Source organism: Mandrillus leucophaeus, unplaced genomic scaffold (assembly GCF_000951045.1).
Source record: "Mandrillus leucophaeus isolate KB7577 unplaced genomic scaffold, Mleu.le_1.0 Scaffold353, whole genome shotgun sequence".
Classification (NCBI taxonomy): Eukaryota; Metazoa; Chordata; class Mammalia; order Primates; family Cercopithecidae; genus Mandrillus; species Mandrillus leucophaeus.
This window is the reverse complement of record NW_012103732.1, coordinates 267,091-286,933: the sequence shown is the minus strand read 5'-3', so window position 1 is coordinate 286,933 and position 19,843 is coordinate 267,091. Positions and strand designations below refer to the sequence as shown.

At 37.0% G+C, this 19,843-nt stretch overlaps 1 protein-coding gene across 2 annotated transcripts in view; it reads left to right on the top strand.

Moving 5' to 3' along the window:
- ERAP2 (endoplasmic reticulum aminopeptidase 2) overlaps positions 1 to 15,645 on the top strand; it is a 45,071-nt gene extending 29,426 nt beyond the window's left edge. The window contains exons 11-18 of one of the 2 annotated variants that reach the window (XM_011989414.1): positions 187 to 266; positions 1,287 to 1,470; positions 6,858 to 7,014; positions 7,478 to 7,662; positions 10,301 to 10,462; positions 10,982 to 11,122; positions 13,388 to 13,469; positions 15,177 to 15,645. In XM_011989414.1, coding sequence (XP_011844804.1) covers positions 187 to 266; positions 1,287 to 1,470; positions 6,858 to 7,014; positions 7,478 to 7,662; positions 10,301 to 10,462; positions 10,982 to 11,122; positions 13,388 to 13,469; positions 15,177 to 15,320 — 1,135 coding nt within the window. In that variant the 3' untranslated portion in view covers positions 15,321 to 15,645. The remainder of the gene's footprint in view (positions 1 to 186; positions 267 to 1,286; positions 1,471 to 6,857; positions 7,015 to 7,477; positions 7,663 to 10,300; positions 10,463 to 10,981; positions 11,123 to 13,387; positions 13,470 to 15,176) is intronic. The other variant, XM_011989413.1, reaches the window with a different exon arrangement.
- The last annotated feature ends 4,198 nt before the right edge of the window (positions 15,646 to 19,843 follow it).

The window sequence follows — 19,843 nt, the reverse complement described above, 5'->3', positions numbered from 1 at the left end:
TATCATGGAATAATTTTTTGCATACTTAAGGATATGCTAGTCTTAGCCTATAAAATTTATAGGACCACTGTGGGTATGAAGGATGATGGATACTTAGGTGCCTTTTACAGTCTGTCCGAGTCTGACAATGTGAAAAATCACAGCAGTATTCTTTTGGTGTGTAACTGTCTTTACTCCCTGTCATAGGTACCTGTGGCATATCCCGTTGACCTACTCCACGAGTTCCTCTAATGTGATCCACAGACACATTCTAAAATCAAAGACAGGTAATGAACTAATTAGCCAAACAGGTCTTTCAATGTTGAAATTAAACATGTGTTGAGCTATTTGAAGGAAAGATACAATAAGTAAATCTAATAATAAAAGATTTATATTTGAGGGAAATTTTCATTTATCCATATGTTACTAAAATAACTCTTTTAGAAAGAAAATCTGGATTTTTCATTCAGTGGGAAGTTCTCTTGTGCTTTTATCATTTAGAGATAGATTATTTACATCAAGAAATAACAGAAATTCATCTTATGTCTTATAATACACACTAATCTATTTTTATAGGTTATGGATGAGGCAAAAAATGTTCAGTAGAGAAAAGCATACACTTTAAAATTGATTGCTTCTGGATTCAAATCCTCACTCTCTCACTTACTAGATGTGTGACCTTAAGAAAATTTACAAACTCATCCTGAGCTTCAATTTTTTCATCTTATGTTGAATAAGGACTAAACCTCACAAAGTTGTTGAGAGAATATTATAATGTAATTTTACTCTCTAGTATAATATATGCCGTATTAAAAATACATAGTATAATTTTAATTTTCCTCTAAACACTTTAATACAATTTGAGAGGTTTTCCATCACAAAGTCATGCTTAACCTGGAGTCCTTCTTTTACTAAAATGAACAAATGGATCACCTATTTACACATACATATTTCAATGACTAGTGACTAAACCTTGAGACAAGGATATCATCAAATTAAGCCAAATTCCCATCATGCTAGTTATCTGGCTCACTGGGCCCTTGCATGCCTCTTAGACCTGCATAGATAATTTTTTAGAACAAATTCAGCAGTCTTATTCCTATGAATCAACTTATTTATTAATTTAATGAGACCATCTTCCCAAAAGAAATCATCCAGTGAACTATGAAAATGACTATCATTATGACTCTCCCCAAACTTCATCTTCCCATTGATTTATAAGTAATTGGATTAAAACTAACAGTTGTGGAGATGTTCTGAATGAGTATGTTACTAATAAAATGCCTATGCCAATTTTATCCTCTTAGATACTCTGGATTTACCTGAAAAGACCAGTTGGGTGAAATTTAATGTGGACTCAAATGGTTACTACATTGTTCACTATGAGGGTCATGGATGGGACCAACTCATCACACAGCTGAATCAGAACCACACACTTCTCAGACCTAAGGACAGAATAGGTCTGATTCATGATGTGTTTCAGCTAGTTGGGTAAGGCAACATTTCCTCTGACTTCATGGGAAATAACTGATCCATAACCAGATATGCTAGACTTCAATACTGAATGTTCAGCATTGGTCATTCATTTGATATGGATTGGAATGGAATTCAAACAGTAACACTAGTCCAAAGGCTACCCACTAATAACATATTTTGACCCACACTGTGTTTATAAATGTAATCCAATATTTTAAAATGTGGAGAACCTTACCTAAAAATCCTGACCCCTGGAATCTTTTAAAAATGATATCTGGCAACTGTGGGTCTTTATCCTGTGGGCCACAGGATAGCTATAAAGGAGAGTGCAGTGGGCCAAACTCCCTTTATGCCAGGCCTACTTTCTCCCAAGCACCAATATCCCAAATGACCTGTTTCATTCACTTAGTGTGGACTCTCTAAGTATTTGAGCTTTTGACCTCACATTTAAAATGTATTTATGATAGTAGCTGCTACACCAAATACCTGTGTAATCTCTTAAATAAAAAGTACAAATATAGGCTTAATCTTTACAATTTTAAATGGGTTGTTATGAAATCTAATCATTACTTACACTGGAGAAATTAGTATGAAGTTTGTAGGGAAATGAAGTAATAATTGGCTCTTTGCATTTATTCCTCTCTAGACTTTCCTGGAAGGTCAAAATGTTTTCTTTCCTTTTCTATGTATCATCAACAGAATAATGTGTAGAATGAATTGGGTCACAAGATCACCAATGGGTGGAGGGAATTGAGGACCAGGAAGTATATTGTGCATTGTAAGCTTTCTCTATTCTGAGAATTACTGTGATGTACTCACTTTACTCAACGTGGCATAAAATTTTCTTTCGGAAGCTTGTTTAGGTCAAATTGAGTGACAGTGACCAGCAAGACATCTCTGAAACAAAGTTTCTTGGTACACTAGAATCTTTCAGTTAGAAAGAAAAGAGAAAGTGAGGCTTAATCCTCAGTCCCATGGGTCTCAGGAACATCTTGGAGGCACAGCTCATTGGAAGCCAAAATTAGGAAAAACACCATCCTACATAGGAGTGAATGCATGAAAGGTGCGCTAAGAAGCAGGCTATTGCTAGCTGAAGGAGGCTTGGCTGCTCAAAGGAGGAAGCTCTGAGCAGACTGAAGAGAAGATAGATTAACAACGCAAGACTAGGAAAAAAATGGAGAATATTGACAACTCAGCAAATTAATCTTTTAGGTAGTTGTGAAGTCTTTTTTGCTGTTTCTAGCCTATACACTTAAGATTGTCTAAATTTAGCAGGAGGAAATGTGCAGTTATTGATGCATTGGTGGAAAACCAATCATCTTTTCTTCACTAAGTAAACAGATTAATGAAGTTAAGAATACAAATTTTATATGAGAACAGAAGATTTCAAGTGCTATGCCTTCACTTACTAATTTTTTGAACTTGGGCAAGTTTTTTTTTTTAACCTTTTTAAGCCTAAATTTTCCAGGCTTTAAAACTTTATTACTAATAATATCCGACATACAGGGTTTGGAGGATTGCACAGGTAATGAAGATAAAGCAGTAAGTACAGTACTTACTCAATAAATGTCAGCTGTTAACATTATTAGTATTATCTAATACAAATTATTTGAAATGTCATGAGATGAATAGGAAGAGGAGGTGACAACATAGAAAAGTACATTTCAAATAATGTGAAGTTGGGAAAAAGGCAGAATGTAAGTTTGTGTATTATTATGTTTGTTTGCAACTACATATGAAAAAATAAGTGCGAAGGGGAAAAAGAAACCTGAAGGAATTATTTTAAAATGCTATTGGTGAGTGTGTAGGGTATTGAAATTATGAGTCTTCTCTAATTTCTGGTTGTTTTGTCATTATGAGTCTAATTTCCAGTTGTTCTGTAATTTGTTTATATTTACTTATATTACTTTTATAACAAAGAGCAATTGTATAAGAAAACAATTTAAAGCTCTCATAATAGATAAAGATAAATAAAATATTTTTACTTGATGTTCTTTCTCAATACTATAAACCACTTTCCTCCATGCTTTATGAAACTTCTATTAAAGAATTGAGGCCTGGCATGGTGGCTCACACCTGTAACCCCAGCATTTTAGGAGGTTGAAGTAGGCAGATCACTTGAAGCCAGGAGTCTGAGACCAGCTTGGGCAACATGGTGAAACCCCGTCTCTACTAAAAATACAAAAATTAGCCCAGTGTGGTGGTGTACGCCTGTAATCCCAGCTACTCAGGTGGCTGAGGCACATGAATCGTATGAACCCAGATCATGCCACTGAACTCCAGCCTGAGTGACCGAATGATACTCTGTCTCAAAAAACAAACAAACAAAGAAAGAATTAAAGGAAACAATAGTGATCATATTTAGTTTGGAGACAGAATTTTTTCTTTTTAATTAAATTTATTTATTTATTTATTTATTTATTTATTTTTGTAGTGACAGGATCTCCCTATATTGTTCAGGCTGATATTGAATTCCTGGCCTCAAGCACTTCTCCTGCTCAGCCTCCGAAATTGCTGAGTTTACAGGCATGAGCCACCACACCCAGTGTAAATCAATCTTTACAAGAGGTGATACTATTTAGTTCTTAATGCACAAGACATCGTTATCCAAGGGCTTGCTCCAGAGCCATTCTCCTAACCACGACACAACACTGTCTCCTTTTTTTTTCCCTTCTCCTTCCTTCCCCTCCTTCTCCTTCCCGCTCCTTCTCCTTCTCCTTCTCCTCCTCCTTCTCCTTCCTTTTATGAGGGTCTTGCTCTATTACTCAGACTGGAGTGCAGTGGTGTGATCATGGCTCACTGCAGCCTCAACATCCTGGGCTCAAGTGATCCTCCCACCTCAGCTTCCTGAGTACCTGGGACTACAGGCACACACCACCACGCCCAACCAATTTTTAAATTTTTTGACAGAGATGGGGTCTGCCTATGCTGCCCAGGCTGGTCTCAAACTTCTGGGCTCAAGCAATCATCCTGCCTCAGCTTCCCCAATTGCTGGGATTACAGGTATGAGCAACTGCACCCAGCATGAAGAGAGAATTTGATGCAAGAGTTGATATTTATTTTAGTTAGGTTTTCATACATTTTAAATGTAATTTAAAGACATGGGTCTTGTATAAGTTGAGTGGAATTGAAATGACAACTTCAATTTGCCTATAGAAAAAGCTATATTTGTTTCTTTTAGTCCCACACCTTAAAAAGAAACCCCCAGATTGAGCTTGGTGACTGACTCCTGTAATCCCAGCACTTTGTGAGGCCGAGGCAGGCAGATCACCTGAGGTCAGGAATTCAAGACCAGCCTGGCCAACATGTTGAAACTCCATCTCTACTAAAATCATAAAAATTAGCCAAGCATGGTGGTGGACGCCTGTAATCCCAGCTACTTGGGAGGCTGAGGCAGGAGAATCGCTTGAACCCAGGAGGCAGAGGTTGCAGCGAGCCAAGATTGTGCCATTGCACTCCAGCCTGGGCAACAGAAGCGAAACTCCGTTTCAAACAAACAAAAAAAAAGCCTAAATTGGTGCTTCAAGACTATGATGTTATTTCTCAAAGGTACAATCCAGCTGAAATTATATACAAGTAAGTAGGTATAGATTTTTACTGTTGGGCTAAAGTTTATGTTTATCTATTTTTATTCTTTAAGCTAAACAAACATTCAGAAAATATTCTATGCATTTTTTGAAGCATAGGGTGAGTAATGAGGACTTAGATTTTTTATTAACCAATTTAGTAACTATATAAAAAGAAAAGGAGTTGCTTATGAATAAATATTAAAATTAAAAGAAATAGGCAACTATAAAAGTAAGTATTTTTAATAATAGCCTTGATTTTAGTAAGAAATCAATTAGGCTGGGCTGAAAAGAAAAACTGGCTTAATGTAAAGTAGTTTTAATATGTCAAATATTCTTTTTAAACTCATGACCCTGGAATATCATTTCCGCCTATTTCTGATGCTAAGGTATCAACTGTGCCAGGTATTGTGCTACTCACACAGGTGGGAAGGAGTAGTAACATTTTGTGGATTTTTTTTTTTTTTTAAATACTGCAGACTAGCTGGGCGGGGTTGGCTTAGCACTGTAATCCCAGCACTTTGGGAGGCTGAGGCGGGTGGATCACCTGAGGGCAGGAGTTCAAGACCAGCCTGGCCAACATGGTGAAACCCCGTCTCTACTAATAATTACAAATCAGCCAGGCATGGTGGCACATGGCTGTAATCCCAGCTACTCAGGAGGCTGAGGCAGGAAAATCGCTTGAACTCAGGAGGCAGAGGTTGCAGTGAGCTGAGATTATGCCGTTGCACTGCAGCCTGGGTGACAAGAGCAAAACTCTGTCTCCAAAAAAAAAAAAAAAATACGGTAGACCACAGAATCATGGAGAATATGGTCCAGCCTTCTGTCTTCAGGTGAAATTTTTGAAAAAAATTTCCATAAGGCTATTTTAAAGCAGTAAGTCATCATGATTGAGAAGATTAAAGGGACAACAAAGGTTGGTTCTTTTTCATTTCCTTCTGGTCTCTTTTCCCTCTTTTTAGACAGGAATTTAAAAAAATTATAAGCCCAGCGAAGGTAGAGCATTATGTTAATGATTAGCTCGGAAAAATATCCTTTGTTCTGGAATCAGTTTCCACATTACATGATTGTGTTAGTCTGGGAGTTAGGTGCTCACAAGAATGGCTTATAGACCCTGTGTGTGCACATAGCCTCCCAGAAACACACGTGAGAAGCACTTTCCAACAGTGAGGTTATAATGGTTTGTTACCTCTACAGAAGATGCGCCAGCATTTTGGTACTTAGAATAATAAACATGTTGTTTATTCTTCTCATTAAAAGAAAACATAGAGAAGGCATGTAACTTTAGAACCTAAAAAGTGAAAATACTTCTTTTGCCCTATTCACAGTGATTATCACTTCTCTGGTGGGATTAAGGACAAACATCAAAGAAAAACAAGACACGGCACCTGTCCTCAAAGTTTCCAATGTACTTGGAGAAACAAGTCAAACCCACACATGAAGCAATTAGAGAATGATATCATATGTAAAAAGTTTGATATTATTTGGTACTAAAATGTTAATATTGGCTAATATTTATTTCATTTATTAACCTTTTGCTATGTGGTAGACACTATTCTAAATGCATTTGAAAATATTAGCTCATTAATCCTCACAACAAATTTATGACGAAGACAATATTATTATCCCCATTGTACAAAGGCAGTAGGTCCAGAGAGGTTCGGTAATTTGTCCAAGATTACCCAGCTAGTCAGTGGCAGAGCTAAGATTTAAACTGAATGGTCCACCTATAATGACCTACTTCTGTTATTGTTCTCTATTTCATATTTGTTTTAATGTTAAAAATATTAAAAACTATAAGATACACACAAACCACCATTTTTTTTTATACCTCAGTGCAGGGAGACTGACCCTAGACAAAGCTCTTGACATGACTCACTACCTCCAACATGAAACAAGCAGCCCCGCACTTCTCAAAGGTCTGAGTTACTTGGAATTGTTTTACCACATGATGGACAGAAGGAATATTTCAGATATCTCTGAAAACCTCAAGGTTTGTGTTGCTTTTAGAAAATGTATTAAGTAAATACACGGTGTCTGGAGTATCAGTGAGGCTCAGTTTGTTTTGTCTGAAGTCCTTGAGGTTAAATCTGGAGCAGCTCAGGAGACTGACTGATAGCATTTAATGGTCAATGACCCTCGTTCTTTATCATTGCCAATCCTAAGAGCTAGATAACCAGGATCACGTGCAAAGCATCTCTACTAAAGGTGATTTTATTTTATATCCATTGATATTCCCCTTTCAGATAGGAAATTAAACCATGTTTTAATGCAAAAACTGTTTCCTAACTGTGGTGGGTAGGAGCCAGAAAAAGATAAGAGAAATACAAAGATACACTGTTTGGGGAAAGATTGGGAAATATGCAGAAAGTTTAGAGTTGAGCCCTTTAGATGGGCAAGAGCTGTGTTAAGGACTAAATTTAGCCTCTCTGTTAACCATCTCATATTTTCTACAGCGTTACCTTCTTCAGTATTTTAAGCCAGTGATTGACAGGCAAAGCTGGAGTGACGAGGGCTCAGTCTGGGACAGGATGCTCCGCTCGGCTCTCTTGAAGCTGGCCTGTGACCTGAACCATGCTCCTTGTATCCAGAAAGCTGCTGAACTCTTCTCTCAGTGGATGGAATCCAGTGGAAAATTAAAGTAGATATAGACTTCTGTCCTACTCTTTGTTCTTTTCTCTTTGATGTAAAAGTCTTTGATCAAGCAAGACATTAGATCTAAAACCTTTTAGTGAGGATAGAAAAAAAAAAACATGCTGGGAATTACAAACCCTGTTTCATGCTCTCACACTGTAAGTGCTATGTATGGCGACTAGTGCAATCTCTACCATGAAATGTAATGGTGTCCATTATTCCTGTGCTGGCAGGGTGCAGTGGCCCATGCCTATAATCCCAGCACTTTGAGAGGCCGAGGAGGGTGAATCACTGAGGTCAGGAGTTCAAGACCAACCTGGCCAACATAGTGAAACCCTGTCTGTACTAAAAATGCAAAAATTAGCCAAGTATGGTGGTGCACGCTTGTAATCCCAGTTACCTGGGACGCTGAGGTGGGAGAATTGCTTGAACCTGGGAAGCAGAGGTTGCTGTGAGCCGAGATCACTTCACTGCACTCCAGTCTGGGCAACACAGAAAGGCTCTGTCTCAAAAAAAAAGAAAAATTTCTTGTGCCAAATTGTTATAAGATGCTATCATAACTTCTCTCTCTATAACTAAATCTTAGTGAGCTTTTTGAAATCCTTTCTTGAATTCTTCCTTTTAAAAAAGTAATTCAAGTTTTCTTCTTTTTGGACTTTTTTACTTGTTGGGATTCAAGCCTAAAATCTGTTTTACCAAAAAAAAAAAAAAAAAAAAAAAAAAAAACCTAAAAAAAAAGACTCCGTCTCAAAAAAAAAAAAAAAAAAAAAAAGAAAACCTTAAAAAAAACCTTTTAAATCTATTATTCTCTTCTTTTTGTTTCTGTTTGAATGGGTTGTATGAGTGAAGCTAAACTGCAAACATCCTGCTGCCCTATACAAAATAGAATACTGTTATTTCATCTTTATGCTGGTTATAAGAAGGATAATCTTAACCTGCAGTAACCCACCTACAGTAGATATAAATGTTCAACATGTTGAATATACCTATGAAAATATTCTAGGTAAACTTACTTATGCTCATAAACAAAAATATGTAATTAAATATTGTTGGTTTTTTCTAAACTCCAAGATTGCTAGTATGACTTTTAATGAAGAATTTCCTTACATAGATGAATTGATTACTTCATTCATTTGTGGATTTGAAATGTAACTAGTTGCACATTTCCTTTATGCCAGCCAGGTATTGCTGTAGGAGCTAAGGATAAAGTGGTGAACAAAACAACCATGCGGCCTACCTTCAAGAAGCTTACAGTGTGTCTGTTACTAACTGTTATAAATTTGTTCAGCAAAATACACTAAAGTGAAAACAATATGTAATAAAATTTAATTATTTGATCTTCATTATATTATTCAATGTCACTTGGAATATTTAAGTACATATAGTATAGCGGAAGTAGCACAAGTATTAGAATCATAGGTTTAAATCCCATCTGCAAAATCGCAAATTATGTCATCTTGTGCAAGTTACTTAACTTTTCTGAGATTTATTTCCACTTTAAAAAAATCAGGATAATAGCTATCTCAGAGGGTAGCTTTTGACAGTTAAATAAGATGTATGGAGGCTAGTACAATCTCTACTACATGGTCACTTCATGTCAAATGCAAGTTTCTGGCTTCACAAATCCAAGTTTCTAGCTCCCTCCTCAATGCTCTGTGTTGTGTTTTTTCTGAGACATCGATAACAGTTCTTGTTGATCCATTGACATTTGGGATTAAAAAGTCATATGCCCATTTAGAATAAAACCTGGTTAATGTCCTCAAGATAATAAAAATCAAAATAGTGGTGTCTTTTGTAGAAGGACAGAAAATCATGTCACTGCATCTTATCAGTTTCAAAAAATTACAAAATAACTAGACACTAATGACTTGTACTAAATTAAGATTCTCTAGGCCTAGAGAGTCAGATGACTCCTGGACAGGCCTCAGAAAATGCTCTCAACTAGGCCAAGTGCAGTGGCTCATGCCTGTAAGGCCAAGGGGTGAGAAGATCACTTGAGCCCAGGAATTCGAGACCAGCCTTGTCAACACAGTGAGAGCCCGTCTCTACAAAAAAATTTAAAAATTAGCCAGGTATGGTACTATGTGCCTATAATATCAGCTGTTCAGGAGGCTGAGGCAAGAGGGTTGTGCAGGAGGCTGAGGCTACAGGGAGCCATGATCACGCCACTGCACTCCAACCTGAACAACAGAGTAAGACCCCGTTTCAAAAAAAAAGAAAAAGAAAAGAAAAAAATGCCCTCAACTTGGTGATGAAAAAGCATCAAGTAATCATCTTTTAAAAAAATTCTTATAGCACCAATAGTGGTTACTACATAGTAGAATTTATATAAACCAGTAGTTTTGTATTTCAGAAAGCTTTTATATTTGTTGACTACATCAACTTTCTATTTTCACCACAGAGTGGTTAAAATTTTATGCTTATTTTCTTGCTAACATTTTATCATCAGTAGGAGATAAAACACAGATTTGCAGAGTAAAAGCACATAAAATATTTTTATAGAGTTTGGCAGAGAAAAAGATTTAATACATTGAGTACTGAAAACAATTCAGAGATTATTCTGTTATGGGACTTAAAATTGTCATAAGAAAAAAGAGTTTTTCTTTCATAAAACTTTTTCTTCATTTTTGTGCTTGATATTACAGTATACCAACAGATGTTTTAAAGATTGTGTATTCTGTGGGTGCTCAGACGACAACAGGATGGAATTACCTTCTAGAGCTATATGAACTGTCAATGTCAAGTGCTGAAAAAAACAAAATTCTGTATGCTTTGTCAACGAGCAAGCATCAGGAAAAATTACAGAAGTAAGTTCAGTAATTTAACTAAATGGTTATAAGTAAACTGACAGAAATTCAATGAAGTCACTAAAACTTCAGCCACCAGTTTTAAAGGCATAAGATAATTGAATCAGAATGTGTATGGCTTTAACTTTGCTTTCAGAAAAGAATATATTGACAAAATACAAATAGTGAAAATAGGTATTCCCTAGTTATTAATCATATGATTGATACTAGACAAGTGGTTATATTTTATCTTCAGAACCTTGAAGGAAAGTTATTGTTGTAAAAGTACACTCTTGCATATAAGATGTATAAACAATGCTAATCAAAGTTCTTTGAAATAGTAAGTAAACGTTTTTGCTAGGAACAAAATAAAAATTATTTCTAAAAAAGGTAAAAGTTTAATTGGAACATTAAAAAATTGGTAATTATACTTTTATCATCCCTCTTTCTGTTCTATTCCTTTAATATATTGGTAACTTAAGTTAATGTCCATGTACAAAATAACTACTATTTAGAAACAAATTATTTTTCTTTCTTCAGGTTAATTGAACTAGGAATGGAAGGAAAGGTTATCAAGACACAGGACTTGGCAGCTCTCCTTCATGCAATTGCCAGACGTCCAAAGGGGCAGCAACTAGCGTGGGATTTTGTAAGAGAAAATTGGACCCATCTTCTGAAAAAGTTGGTATTCGTTTATATCCAATGTGTGTTCTTCCATGCAGATGTCTCAGTTGCCTCAAACCAAATGGAATCGAATGTTTCTCAAAGTATATAAATGATACCACTTGTATCTAAATAGTTCAGTGGAGTCAACTTTGAAACTCCCTAGCCCAAATTATCCTATCCAGGGGTAAGGGAGAGGCGTGAGTATAAGGGAATGGGAAACAGCCTTCTCTCATTCAGTACAGGCAAGAAAGCACTGGGAGCAAGTCTGAGTTAAATTAAATGCAGTCATCAGCCCCCTCCTACCATTCCTTCTTGGCTGTCTCCTCAGCCCAGAAGAATCCCAAGATGCCTTGTATAGTGCATCATACATATGTGGCCTCGTTTGTTAATACAGTTTTGTACTGGGGGAAAGCCTCAGGAATTTTGGTAAGAACTACTCCTCACCCCGAGAGCCCCTGTGGAGGTGGCACAGTGGAGACCTTGGTTCAGGTGAAAGAAACCCAGTCAGGAGTGTTTGGGGAGCCCTCCCTCCAAATTGTTTTGGTTCTGAGTCTTTTCTGTGGTTTCAACTTTGGGGAGAACTGGAGCTCATTTCAATATGTTCCTGGGTCTAAAATATCCCTCAGAAATAACCAATAACGATTAGATTTTGTTGGAATGGAATGTATAAGACAGCATTGGTTTCTCTCTCTCTCTCTCTCTCTCTCTCTCTCTCTCTCTCTCTCTCACATACACACACACACACACACACACACACATCACAAAACCCTGTAAGGCATTCAGCCATTCTCCATCCAAATTTAAAATGTCATTTATGACTTATATGGAAATATGTTGAATCAGAGAGATATGATTTGCTTCGTTTATGTCAGGGTGAGTTAGCATCCCCGATGCCATTAATTCCTAGTTCCTTCTCTTTCATGTCATAGCCATGGAAGGTTTAGAGTCCTCAGACAGCTTTGCATAAGCAAAAAGCACATTTCCACTTCTCTCCCAAATGCTCAAGGAGTTGACAGCCACATGAGACCAAATAGAAACTGCTTTAATATGTGTGTGTGTGTGTATGTTTCCTTTAAAACTCTACTTGAGCCATTGATTTGTCTGTTTGCATGATTGTCATTTTCCTCCTGAAATGATCAGACTTTTTCTACAATGCTGTGGATTTCATTTTAAATAGGAAATGATGTCCCTGCCCAATCATGTGCAGAGCCCAGACTTGGAACCATATTTTTTCTGAGCTGTAACTGTGCTCTGCTTTATCAGCATGAATCACTTTGACCCATAGTACAAGTTTTCCATATATAAAACATCAGGTTGAAGGATGCATTCTGTGGCCATTAATGAGAGTTCAACCAAGTAACATGCCCCACTAAACACAATGTTTAAACACAGTGGTATCCAAAATGGGATGAGAAAGTGTGCAAGAAGTTCAATACATTAGAGTGTCTATTATTTCTTACCTAATTTTAAATTGTACAGTGTTATAAATTTATAAACATAAATGATATATAGTGTAAAAAGTTTAATAAATATATTATTTACATTCTTTATCTCATGCTTTTAATTTTATCATTCCTTAACATATGCATATAATTTTTTAAATTAATTAATTATTTTTGAGATGAAGTTTCACTCTTGTTGCCCAGGCTGGAGTGCAATGGCACGATCTTGGCTCACTGCAACCTCTGCCTCCTGTGTTCAAGCGACTCTCCTGCCTCAGCCTCCCAAGTAGCTGGGATTACAGGCATGTGCCACCACGCCCAGCTAATTTTTTTGTATTTTAGTAGAGATGGGGTTTCTCCATGTTGGTCAAGCAGGTCTCGAACTCCTGACATCAGGTGATCCACCCGCCTCAGTCTCCCAAATGCTGGGATTGCAGGTGTGAGCCACCACACCCAGTCCATATAATTTATAAATAAAAATATGTATATTGAGAAGTTCTTGCTCAAAAAATCTTTACTGACAGGAGTATGCAGTGAAAAAAAAAAAAAAGTAGGGAACACTGCTTTAAACAGAAACATAAAATTAAACATAAACATTGCTGAATAACCATATTACCCAAAGAAGCGGTATCTACCTTTCATTTTATAGTAAAATTTGATAAGTTTCACAGCTTTAGAATTGTACTGGATGAATGTTATTATGGTAATTAACAGTATCTATTGTAATACACAAGCTTATCGCATAGTTATTAATATACATTAAAAATATAATACAGGATATAATAAACATAAGGTCAGTATTTCTATGACTTTCTATGGTGTTTCTTTTTATTTTCAGATTTGACTTGGGCTCATTTGCCATAAGAATCATCATCTCTGGCACAACATCTCACTTTTCTTCCAAGGATAAGTTGCAAGAGGTTTGTGACTTTCTATTGTTAACAATTTCAAAAAACATGTTCAAACTGTAGAACTGAAAGTAAACTTAGATATAATCTGATTTGAAGTTCTCATTTTATTTTTTTAAAAAGTTGTTTGTCCAATGCCATATAGCAAGTAAATGGAAGGGACAGGATTAAAACCTGACACTTGGCCGGGCTCACACCTGTAATCCCAGCACTTTGGGAGGCCAAGGCAGGCAGACCATGAGGTCAGGAGTTCGAGACCAGCCTGACCAATATGGTGAAACCCTGTCTCTACTAAAAATACAAAAATTAGCCAAATGTGGTGGTGCGCACCTGTAGTCCCAGCTACTTGGGAGGCTGAGACAGAAGAATCACTTGGACCCAGGAGGTAGAGGTTCCAGTGAGCTGAGATCACATCACTGCACTCCAGCCTGGGTGACAGAGTCAGGCTGCATCTCAAAAAACAACAACAACAACAACAACAAAACAACAACAACAACAAAACCCTGACTCTTAAAATACTTAAAATGCATATATTCGTAGCATTCAAAATGAAAATAGACTTGAGAGGTGAACCCTTTTGTATTATTTCTTTCATATTGTATTATGATGCAAGAGTGATTATATTAAAGTTTGGAAGCCTACTTAATGATCTTATTAACAAAACTATTGTTGGTAATTCCAGTTGTCTTTTTTTTTTTTTTTTTTTTTTCTTGACAGTGTCTCACTCTGTCGCCCAGGCTGGACTGCAGTGGCGTGATCTCGGCTCACTGCAAGCTCCGCCTCCCGGGTTGACGCCATTCTCCTCCTTCAGCCTCCTGAGTAGCTGGGACTACAGGCGCCCGCCACCATGGCCGGCTAATTTTTTTTTTTTGTATTTTCTTTTAATAGGGACGGGGTTTCACTGTGTTAGCCACGATGGTCTCCATCTCCTGACCTCGTAATCCACCCACCTCGGCCTCCCAAAGTGCTGGGATTACAGGCGTGAGCCACCGCGCCCACTCTTTTTTTTTTTTTTTTAAAGCATTATAGTCTGCATCTTTTTTTCACAATAAATCTTGAATTTATTTACCCTTTAGGCAAATTCAGAATTCCAGAACTTAAATCCCAGCTCACCATTTACTCTATGACTTGGGTAAATCATTTAACTTCTTTAGTCACATCGTGGTCACTTGTAAGATGAGGATTTATAATTTTTGTCTTTACCTATTGTTTGAAAATAAAGTGAATAATTATGCAGAAAAGTAGAAAATAATCTTTTAGAGGTTGACAGAGAAATGCCTATACCTGTGTGTATATAATTTGCAAGCTCTTTTGAAAATTGTTGGAAGACAAAGTGGTTTTATTGTTTCTTTGTTTTTGAAACTGCCTCACTCTGTCAGCCAGGCTGGAGTGCAATGGCACGCCATCTTGGCTCACGGTAACCTCCACCTGCTGGGTTCAAGCAATCCTCCTGCCTCAGCCTCCCAAGTAGCTGGGACTACAGGCATGCACCATCATGTCCGGCTAATTTTGTTGTTGTTGTTGTTGTTGTTGTTGTTATTTTTTGTAGAGTCAGAGGTTTTGGCATGTTGCCTAGGCTGGTACTGAACTCCTGAGCTCAATTGATCTGCCTGCCTTGGCCTCCTAAAGCGCTGGGATTACTGGTGTGAACCACCACACACGGCCAAGACAAAGTGTTTTATGAACTGTCAGTAATTTTGTTTCTTCAATATTTTACAGGTGAAACTATTTTTTGAATCTCTTGAGGCTCAAGGATCACATCTGGATATTTTTCAAATTGTTCTGGAAACGATAACCAAAAATATAAAATGGCTGGAGAAGAATCTTCCCACTCTGAGGATGTGGCTACTGGTTAATACTTAAATGGTCAATAGAAAAAGTAGGCCGGGCGCGGTGGCTCACGCCTGTAATCCCAGCACTTTGGAAGACCCAGGCGGGCGGATCACGCCGTCAGGAGATCGAGACCATCCTGGCTAATATGATGAAACCCCATCTCTACTAAAAACACAAAAAATTAGCCGGGCGTCGTGGCGGGCGCCTGTAGTCCCAGCTACTTGGGAGGCTGAGGCAGAAGAATGCCGTGAACCCAGGAGGCGGAGTTTGCAATGAGTGGAGATTGCCTCACTGCACTCCAGCCTGGGCGACTGAGCGAGACTCTGTCTCAAAAAAAAAAAAAAAAAAAGAAAAAGAAAAGAAAAGAAAAAGTACATCAGACATGACTACCTGCATAAAGTTACACAGGGTAACACCAGCAAAGCTCAAGTCGAGAGCTCTGGATATTTTGTCTAACCAACAAGAAGTTTCAAGAAATCAGACAGTGCAGTTGCCTGCTTTCAGCTATCATATCCAGCCAAAAGATGCATAATGATGGAGTGGTGGTGGAAGGCCAGTTCAGTATCCTATTTAAAAGTAAACTTCCCGAATAATGGATATATGTGGAGATACAGACGTAGATATATAGATATAGCTGTAATTATTTAGCCTCAAGCGACTTTCTCCATTGCTTCACGCTACGCCACTATTTAGCTTCTTCAATTTTTTTTTAAACCTTGCTTTTTTAACCTTGTATTCTATAGTTTGCCCAACCAGTTTTACGTCCAAGAAAAATTAGCCAATGCATAGAAGATACAAACTATGAAAGGCAAGGATCAGGAAACCAGAGACTTTGTCACCACATCTCCGATTATCAGAAACTAGATGTCAGGGTTTATCAAGAAGGCTAGGAAGGCCTTTTGGGTTAAGTCTTACATTCATGAAGAATCTCAAGGGTAGATTTTTGAGACCATTCCAAATGAATGGTCTCTGGTCAAATGAACGAATCTGCCTTACAGAGATACAAGCGGGAAAGGAATATAATTCATACCATTTGGTTTAAGTCTTACATTCATGAAGAACCTCAAGGGTAGATTTTTGAGACCATTCCAAATGAATGGTCTCTGGTCAAATGAATGAACGGTCAAATGAATGAATCTGCCCTCACAGAGATACAAGAGGAAAAGGAATATAATTCACACCATTTGGTTTAAGCCTTACATTCATGAAGAACCTCAAGGGTAGATTTTTGAGATCATTCCAAATGAAGTTGAATCTGCCCTCACAGAGATACAAGAGAGAAAGGAATATAATTCATACACCATTGCATTTTTAATAAATCTTTTGAAATTTGCAGAATTAGATTGCATTGTATATTTTGGGTTAAATCATAATTGAATGTAAATATTTAAATGCATCACCATATTTTATAACCCAGCTTAGCATTTCTTCATATTTTAAGGAAACTCCCCACCTCCTTCTTTTAAGGGCACCTCTTGCTCTCTGAAATGCCCTGCTAAATGCTTCTCTTAATTATTTGAATAAGGTAGTTTGGAATAAAGAAAGAAAAGATCACTCTACATACAGATAGTAAACTTAATTTGTGATCCTATATATGAGACAGTATGAAAATACAGATAAGTTTTAGAAAGACTCAAAACAATACGTAAATGACTGATGTTTGCATGATTAAGGAAAACTGGGGATGTTGGGTCAAGAGGGGAAAGTGTTATTCAATCCACTTTGGAGCAATATCATGAAGGTCAATTATAATTCCATATACCTTTCTTTGATGCCACAGTCAGACATAGCATACAGTTTGGGTGGCCATGGACGTGCCCCAATACATTACACATTTTTTTGTTAAATTTGTTTTCAGATCATTTCATGGAAACTGTGACGTATCTTTGACTCTAACTTTGACTTGGTGGTGAATCTACCTTGGTTTTTATAACACCTAAGTGATATCCTTTAGAATTACATGTATTTTAGCTTAAGGAAATTGAAAAAGTAAAACATACTGGTTTTTTCAACAAGACCATATGTAAATTAAATAGTAAAATGTGTATGAGTTTCAGTAGAACTGCACCATCAACAATGTTTCCATAAATATGCAGAGTTCTTTCTTTTGTTTTGTTATTTACAATATTGTTATATTGAATGCATTTGCAATTTCTAGGATTCTAAAGAATTGAGTACTGAAAGTAGCAATTTTATTATTTGATGATAATATGAGAATCACTGTGCCAATACTGTTTTGATGAATAAATAGACTTTTAAAAATAAATGTATTGTACTTATTAGTGTAGTATTTCAAAAACCTTATGGTAGATGCCAGGCCACTGACACCAACTTCAGACTTGGTTAAGTTACTTTTATTTTCTTTTACTCTGAATGAATCAGATGTGAAAAAGTTATATATAAGATCATGAATATATGATGGGGTGAGCAGATACAATTTCTCTGGGCCAGGCCCAGTGAGAATTATGTGGTTCCAGCAACCCACTCATAATGAGAAATCTTTCAGATTACGAAAGCCCAGAACCACTGGCTTTGTGTGGGGGAGAGTGGACACTTTGACCCTCAAGAGTCTAACTAGCCAAGCACAGTGGCTTATGCAGGCACTCCCAACACTTTGGGAAGCCGAGAAGGGTGGATTACTCGAACCCAGGAGTTCAAGACCAGCCTGGGCAACATGGCGAAGTCCTGTTTCCACAAAAAATACAAAAATCAGCCTAGCATTGTGGCACATGCCTGTAGTCCAAGGTACAGGGGAGGCTGAGGTGAGAGGATCACTTGATCCTGGGAGGCGAAGGTTGCAGTGAGCCAAGATCATGCCACTGCACTGCAGCCTAGGTGACAGAGCTAGACCCTGTCATAAGAAAAAAAAAAAAAAAAAGAGTCTAACTGCCATGGTAAGGATTTTCTTGTCCTGTATCAGTACATGCTTCTGCACTTCATTCCTTGCTATGACATTGAGCCCATTTGAGGTTCTATTTGTAAATTTTTTTGTTTTGTGTTTTATTCCACCCCCAGCCATAAGGCAAGCCTCCAAATAGTCATGGGAACTAGTTTTCCACCTGAACACTAATGTCTACCAAACATAAGCCTGCTCAAAATGGCCACATTTTTACTCTGCTACTTTTCCTTCACTTATATTCTTTATTGACCTTCTCTCATCCATGTAACCATGTATCACTATTTTTAAAATTTCAACCTATAGTGGTTTACAACTTTTACATTTACAAACTTTAAACCAATCATGCATTTGCTTGTCTGCTTCCTGGTATCTTAATCTCATCAAAGCCAGGTCTCCAAATCATAAGGAAGAAAGTCTAAAAAGGGTCATGAAAGAAGTGGCTTTACTAGGTCAAAGCATATGTGTATTTCATATAATCCTCTATTTTAATAGTCTGTGCTGGGTAGTTTCCTTAAAAGGATGTTAATTCACTTTCTTCTTATTCATACATTCTGTAGTTGTCAGTACCAGATGTTAATCTCTGATCTCTAGTAATATTTTAGGTACCACTTCCCCTGATATTTTTCTGTATCCTTTAGTTTTAGATGAGTCTTTTGCAAGGAGACTGTACCTGAATTTTGTTTTTTATTATGCTCCCCAACTTGGGCAGGCCCTGGGCTTTGTTATCTGTCCCCAGCACTCTCAAAGGCATAAAAATGGAAGCTTCAGATGCTCTCAAGGTGAAAGCTGGTCTCAGCCTTCAGCTTACCCCTTGGGATTCCTGCCTTCACTTAGTTTCTGATCCAAGAGTATTCCTTACTAACTTTCCAGGTCATCAATGCATTAAAATAATTTTATTCTACATTTTTAGTTATTTTTAGCGGGAAGGTCAGTTAAGGTACCTATTCTAGCATATTCCCAAAAACCACAATAATTTATTTTCTAATGTACAAATACCTAAGTCTGCATCAAACTTAGAAAGCTGGCAGTGTAAACAGATCATTTGTTCAGGATTTAAATCAGGAAAATGTTTAGTATTCATAGTGAGAAATCTTTAGAAAGTCTGAGAAATGCACACTTAACTAACAAACAAGGTAGAAAAAACATTTTATTTCATACTTGTTTCTATAATCTTTCCTTCCCAACCATAAATTCAAGATCTTTTACAAATGTATTCTTCCTTCTTCCAGATGTCCTAATCCTCTACTATGCGGACAGAGAAGGTCAGGAAACTGGTTTTCTAATCTCAGTACATGACTCAGTAATTCTTATCTTTAGTTATTTACACACATGATTTCCCACACTTCAAAATTCATGTCTTCCTCTGTTGAATTATGTCATATTTCTTTCTTTCAATACTATATTTCAGGTTCATTCCTCCATAAGGAATTCCCATAGTAATACCACCTGGTATGTCCGTCTAGTCATCCAAAGAATACCACAGTTAAAATTACAAACCTCATTTTAAGTTAGCCAGAATAAATTGTCTATGAAAAGACTGAAAAGATACAAAGGACATTTTTTCTCAGTTTTAAAACTGTATTCTGCTTTAGAAACTGTTTTCTAGTAAATTGAATTTGGAAATTCTAACTCGTCTCTAATATTTTGAGTTGGA